General features: G+C 36.9%; 1 protein-coding gene across 5 annotated transcripts in view; it reads left to right on the top strand.

Moving 5' to 3' along the window:
- LOC100740911 (E3 ubiquitin-protein ligase Rnf220-like) overlaps window positions 1–7359 on the top strand; it is a 203639-nt gene that overhangs the window by 929 nt on the left and 195351 nt on the right. For 2 of the 5 annotated variants that reach the window (XM_024370463.2, XM_024370460.2), the window contains exons 1-2: window positions 7–412; window positions 2629–2742. The exons of 1 other annotated variant lie outside the window; for it this stretch is intronic. In XM_024370463.2, the coding sequence (XP_024226231.1) occupies window positions 362–412; window positions 2629–2742 (165 nt within the window). In that variant the 5' untranslated portion in view covers window positions 7–361. Of the gene's footprint in view, window positions 1–6; window positions 413–2628; window positions 2743–7359 lie in introns of those variants that run through there. 2 more of the 5 variants (XM_024370461.2, XM_012390387.3) reach the window with 1 other exon arrangement.

The raw sequence follows: 7359 nt of genomic DNA, 5'->3' as shown, positions 1-7359 counted from the left end.
GATTATATGACTCGTTTGAATTTGAATTCACCCGCGTCGCATCGTTCCGTCCATTATCGTTCAGTTAACTTTTTCAAATACGTTGTAACGTGATTAACGGGTTTCGTACGACAGGCCACAACAGCTGTCAAACGAGTTTACGAGTTTATCGGAGGTTTACGCCGCACGTCGAACCGCGTGACAACCCACGCGTTGAGGTTAGGTTGTTCGCTGTCTAACGCGCCTTTTTCGAATAGATTCCTCGCCACGTTACACGGTAAATCGATTTATGCGGATATTAGTGCGAAGGAACTGTTAGTGATAAGAACACGTTTCCTAAGCAACGGATAAGAGAACAATGGGATCCGTGAAAATAGAGTGAATGTTTTCGAACGGTCGTATTTCGTGCAGTGACTTCTTTGGTGTACAAAATGTACGCGTGATGGTGATTAATATATACGCGCATTTTATACACATTTATACACATGTACACATATGAAAGATATAAATGCATAGGCATTTTTATTTTTCATCGATCTTGAAATGTTGACAACCGATCAAACCAAGGTTAGCCTGTTGCGTCGTTGCATTGCCAGTGTTCATTTTTAGATGATTCGTCCTCGAAATTTGAAGGCATTTCTAATGTCTCTGATAATATTTCAGCACATGCATATCTTTCCTCGTTATGCTTAAACACACACGAATATTAAATAATCGGGTAATTAACTTGGCTAAATTTGTCAAACGTTATAAAGACAATGTTTGTCGTTGTACGTTTTAATATCTTTAGTAGAAAGGATTTGCTACAGCATGTAAGAATAAATCATAGGAATAATTGGCAGAATATAAAACGATATTGGATAGCTATTAAAACATGGATTTGTTAACGTTATATATTTAGTATATTGTTATGAATTTTTCAAAGTTAAATTCTCACTATATTATTTCCTATTTACGATGCATAATAGTCTGTGCTTGATTTTCCGAGCATAAAATATTTAGCATAAAAAGAAGGAGATTTTATAAAAGGTGAGATTATGAAATCCGAGAGTAATTTTCATTCGTTATTGCCCACTGGTTGTACAGAAAACAAATAATCGCTGAAAACATTGGTCGATAGCATACGATTTAACGAGTATATTACAAAGATTAGCTTTGAGCGATGCAGCATGGATAATCGTACGTAGAATATTAAAACGGTAAATTTTTTATTGAAAAACCAATTTCTAAAGCCATAAAATTCGACTACTTTCTCGAATTTCAGTCCTATCTTCTCGCTGAAATTCAGCGGTAAGTAATATTATTGTGTAATGTAACGCGGATTGCAATTAAATTTCGATGACGATAATATACAGAGTGACGCAAATTGTTAAACGTTGTTACGTTAAACAAATAAACGTGAACACCCGCAAAGCATCGAAACACACGGGTTTACTCGATTCCTCTGGACTTCTTTCCGATGCCTTCCGACGCCTACTTTATTCCACTTTTCAATATATTTGATCAAACGAGAGAGAAAAGTTGATACAACTGCGATCGATGCAGTTGCTCGTGGATCAAATTCGATAGCTCTCGTTGAAAGACTAGAAGGAGCAGAAATCGAAGTCATTTGTTGGTCGAGTCATTAACTATATCGTGTTCGATTGTCTTCAATAGCTACAATTACTATATTGCGTTATCTTATTTTGCCTGTCGTTTCCTTTACGACTTTCTATCGGTCGCTTTCCAGTGATTAATACATGCTAATTAGAAACATTTAAATATGTAACTTGTAAAACCTATCTAAAGAAAGGTTTCGAATATCTTTCACTCGCGTTCTCTCTATTTTGTACTCGACTCTTTTCTCTAAATAGAATATTTTTCTCACCCGATAATCATGAAAAGACGAATATTTTCTTAAATTTCAATGCCGGTATGTTGTTGTGGATATACGAGAAGTTTAAAAGCGAACAATATTATATCAAGACGACCAGCTATTTGGTAATCGAATCTTGTTCATGAATATTTTGCTTTCTAGATTTTTAAGCAAGTTTCAAAGGAATTTCGAAGCATATGTTAGAAAAGAAGTCCGAGGAATTCTCGACGCGCGAATTTCTATCACCATACGTTATTCAAGCGTATCTCCGTACTATCTAATAAAATAATTATATTAAACGGAGATTTCAGCTTGCCAGTAGCTAAAAAGGTTGAGCAAAAACTATTCGAATAAACTGTCGTAAGTACTGTTTCCCACCAAGTCGAATTCCTTACGATCGTTCCCGGCGCATACTTCTAATTTCTCTGTTTGAATTTCCAGCGACAGATTACTTGGAATATAGAAACATTTCCTGTGACTGTCATTTATATCACTAACGAAGAAATTTAATAACGCTGCCACGCCGATTCTTATTTAGAAAATCTTTGTCTGCGAAAAGTCCACGACCAAAGCATCCGTACGAATATATAACGACGCTGGATTTGGTATTAAACAGTACTTACAAAATCAACACACACTTCACACACTTTTCATCGACTACTCACCGTCGTGTCGCCATATCGTTGATCGAATTTCGATATTTTCTCACCGCGGTTTAACGCCGCGAAAAATCGGTACGCGCGAGGATGGTCCAAGGAAGATTGAGAAATGGAACACGCCGATATCTGTTCTAGATGGATAATTCTGCGTATGTGCCGAATCATCTACCGCCGCCATCCCTGGTCGTGTTTTCACAGGCCGGGGGGCTGCCGGAGGCTCTGAGAATGCAAAGACCCTTCAATCCACAAGTTAGTGTCCTATCGTCCTCGCCTATACGCCTAAGCCTGTCTTTGCTTTTCTACTCCTGTTTGTTTACCTATGCGAAGATCTGGTGAAAATAATATTTTCGACAACACGTCACAGAGCGACGATTAGCCCCGGTATTCTCCTAACACGGCTTCTTTTCTTTCCCCCCTTTTTTTTTTTAAATCATTGCCTTTTCACAACTACAGTAGTTTAACGCGTGTATAGGAAAATTTGTAAATCCGATCTATCGTCACACGATCGTTTTTATTTCCAACCTTTTAAGGACAAGATTTCAATGCCGTTGTCGCTTCTTACGAATCTTTTTCTTTTATTCTTTTATTCAATTCCCCGATCTTCTCCATACTTTTGTTAAATCGTCGCTCCAGTTGCTTGATCCTTGTTCCAAATATTATTTTAACCAGTCTAGGCGAGAACTATTGCAACTAAAACAGAATGGGTACTTGAAATTGACATTTTAACGTTAACTATGCCTTTAAGAAGCAAGAGAATGATATGTTTATAATTACGATATTAACTATTTGAACTTTTATGTAATAGACTTTTTGCATACGAAACTCGGTGACCAGAGTGACTAGACGAGGATATAGGAAAACAGATTTTTACATGGAAATAAAAAAAAGGAACGTTATTCTCTGGCGATATACGTACTTTGGATAATTTATTGCGAATTCATTTTCCTACTATATCATAGTGAATAATAAAAGGCTGCTGGCCGATCTTTATGCTTCGAAAAATGTCAATTTCAATGGACCAACTGCAGTTGCCATCGTTTCGACCGCTAGCCGCTTTATGCACACCAATGGCAATTAATGCACGCTTTGAATAGGGATTTTGCTGAATGTGTACGAACGAATGTAGTACATATATGCATGCACGAATCGTAGAGAACAAGTTGTTGTAGACAATTCATTATTTTACATTTTGATGGTAATGTAAAGAAGCATAATTATATAACTGAATTGGCGATGCGTCGCAAACTATCGTAAGTATCAGATATCATCCGTAGATGTATCTATATCGAAGTATCACCATGGCAAAATCATACTTTAATAATTAACGATTAAACACGGTACGTTTTATCTTAATAAAGACAGCGTATAATTTTATACAGCGTACACGAACATCCTTGCGAATGATCGTAGATACTTAAACAGATTTGTATTTCGTCCAAAGCCAGTTGCTTTTTACCACGTTTATCCACGTAAGACGTAACATGAATACAAAGAAAATTTAGAAAACAGGAAAGGGAAAATGGTTGAATCTGTCTATGTTGGCAGTGTTAAGAAATCACTTGCTGGTATAGGTATACAGCTGTACTTGTTTATAATTAAATAGTTGCCTAAAAACAGAGGCGATTATTCATCGATAGGAAGACAATGAAATAATATCCATCGGGGCGTTGGAAAATGTATATTTTTAAAGTGTTTATTAACGAGCTCGTTTAAATACACGTCACAGAGGGATATTGTATTATTGAAACCGATTGCAGTGTATGCTTGGAATAAAAATAGGGGCTCGCTACCTTTCGAGACACGTACAAAACGATTGATTGGAATCGGATAATAAAACGTGGCAGCATATCAAAATTCGGTGCCGTTAAAAAATGAGATAATTTCGTTGGAAATTAATCGCGGCGGAACGACGAAATTTGTACGCGTTTTTGATCAGAGAAAGAGAGTGGAAGAGGGAAACAAAAAAAAAATATCTTGTAAATATGCAAAAGCGTGTGGCTATCGACCCGTCAGCAGTTTCAAAAAGACAATTACTATATCGTAACTGAAAAACTACATTGTACTCGATCGTCTGGAAAAACTACAATTTTCACGATTACCACGCCTTGTCCGCTCTGTCTTTTCTTCCTTTACTTTTGTCAATTCTCGTCGATCTTCGGTGTCACTGAGTTCTAGCGACGAAAACACTCGACGATCCGAAGCATTTAAATTCAACCTCATTTTTCGTAATTCAATTTTATCAGAGAAAAGGGACATCTTGCTCGGTGAATTGCGAGAAGCTGGCGAAAGCGTTCGGAAGCTCGCAGAAACTTCATACGAACGTGTCACGTAAATTCTGAAACGAATATGGTTTGCGACAAATAAAAAAATACGCACACGTTCCTACGTATTAGCGAGACTGTCCTTGACACTGGTTCCACTCTTTCTTTGTTAACTTTCTCCATTAACTTCCACGTACATCTTCAAACTTTATCAATGAATAATCAAAAACACGTGTAATCATGGTAATCGTGTCTCGTTACAGTACTGAAAAATTTGCAAAATGCTTTACACGACACGCGATGGCATTGACACACTCGGGATTGGCAACTAAGCGACTGCGAATTTTGTCAATAATTTCGTCATTTAGTTGCCAAGCCAATACATGGAAATCTTCTGTCTTAAGTACTTGAGGTACACACTGTGCGCAACAGAAAAAGTCTCAAGCATTTTCTTCTGAAAGATTGCAGCAACCACCATTGTGTAATTGAAGTAATAACGAATGACTAATAAATGAGTAATCGGACGAATGTAGAAATGCGGGCATCGACAAACGAGAACCTCATTTCCTCGTATAAAAGAATAATAAACTAATCGTGCCGTACTAATTCCCGTATAACTGGTCGGCTGCATCATTATTGCCTCGATGAAATGTTTATCCGGAAATCGCCTATCGGATGCGACGAGTTGGCGATTTTCTGCCAGCTTTTTAACCGTTTGGCCGGCGACTCCGTTTCCAGGAATAATATTAAAAACGTCAGGAATCTTGATCGGTACAGCCATTCGGCGCTCGGAATATTATATCGAAATTGAAATGTAATAAGTTTAATTAAAATCACACATGGTGCTCGTGCCATGTATTAATCATAACTAATGACCGTGCGCCATGTAATTAATTTGTGATTTTTAATTAATCGCTCGGCAATGCATAACAATCGCCAACGATTTTTCAAAAAATACACCTTTGTTCCGGAAATGTTTACACCTACGCTTCGGTTACGATGAAATTCGTTACTTTCCGTCGGTAGCGTTACATTCTGCTACTTTTTCCTTCGATCAAAGAGCTTGCGATAAACGCGATTCTTGCACAGGTTTGTTGTTATTCGCGAAAGCAGAAAAATATAGCGTTTTCGATGCTGTTCGGTGTTTCTCAATCGTTTCAAAGAAAATATTCATCGTATCGCGTAATTGCTCGGCGTATCTGTAATTAGTTGTAATTAAACGACAAAGTTGCGCGTCTCTGGTCGAAAGTGTTTGTTGCGAGCTCTTTCATTTTTTGAGAAATTAAATTCAAATGTCCATAGATTCGACTTTCTTTTTTTCTTTTGTAAACGTGTATTTCGTGACAGTAACCGAACTTTGAAATATTCGAATTTGTAGTTCTCTAAAGACGTAATACGCTATTTTAAGTTATATTTTCAATAGAATATTTTAAACTAAGAGGCAGGGGCGTAATAAAAATAAATACGTTGAAAATCTTTTACATGCAACTATTACATGTACGAACATTGTGTGCGAAAATTTTTCAAGATATCGCATCTGAATCCTCCAGCATGAATTAACCAACAACGTTGAATATTTACAATATTTTAACAGCTGTAACTTGTAACTGGTAAATTCAACAATATCGTTAATCGTCAATTTATAGTGCAACAGGCTCCTGTTAAATACAATGAAATCGAAAGTAGCTTTTAAAAACGTTTCAAGAATGAATTGACCAGAAATAAAAGGAACAACTGTTGGGTATAAGAATTTGCGAATGTAGCGACTTTGTTGTCGAATTTCAACGTTTCTCTCGTCCGATTTTTAAACATATATTCACGCACATCTAAACTCTAAAATCGTACAAACGTAGCGTAAGCGTAGGATGTTGGGCAGAACACCTACGCGACCAGGAATATCGATTTGATAGTGCGTAAGCATTGTTCAAATATTGGTATTCGATTTTCGATCGGTAATAAGTAGATACGTTTCCATTTCTGTTTAAAATGCAATTGCTCTTTCGTAGAAATATTAACGGCTGATGCGGAACAGGCTGGATCATTCGTACGAATTTTTCCATCCAGCCAAATATCCTACGTAGACAGATATTTGTCGAAAAACAAATTCCACTTAATATTTGTCCAACTCTAAATATGAATGTTTAGCGGTGTAATGACGATTCTATTTGTTGTTGGAAAGTGTGACACACAGCTATACAAAGGATGATCAATATTAAATCAAAATTAATGAAATACTGATGTCGCAAACATCACGTAGACAGATAATGCAACGTCGTGTCAATATTCCGTGTATATTATAAATACGAGTAGTGCATCGATCCTGCCTCGTTCTTCGAATTCTCGTGTCGATCGTATTTTTCTATCGTTGAAAAATTCCAAATTTTCGCGATACTTTTTTTCCTAAGCGCAGGACAACATGCGATTCTTCGTTTCAATTCTTTGCTGCAAGTTTTACTATGCGTAGGTCTTTTCGTTCGTTCTATTTTTTTTTTTTTTTTTTTTTTTTTTACGTGGAGAAATCCTCATGGACACTCCGCTGTTGCAGTAATTGCATAACAGCAGAGTAGTGTCGGACTCTTACCGACTAAAACTCCACGATGTCCAC

This window comes from Bombus impatiens, unplaced genomic scaffold, assembly GCF_000188095.3.
Source record: "Bombus impatiens unplaced genomic scaffold, BIMP_2.2 scf_0765, whole genome shotgun sequence".
NCBI classification, from domain to species: Eukaryota; Metazoa; Arthropoda; class Insecta; order Hymenoptera; family Apidae; genus Bombus; species Bombus impatiens.
Note: the sequence above shows the minus strand (reverse complement) of the source record. Positions and strands in the feature narration are given on the sequence as shown.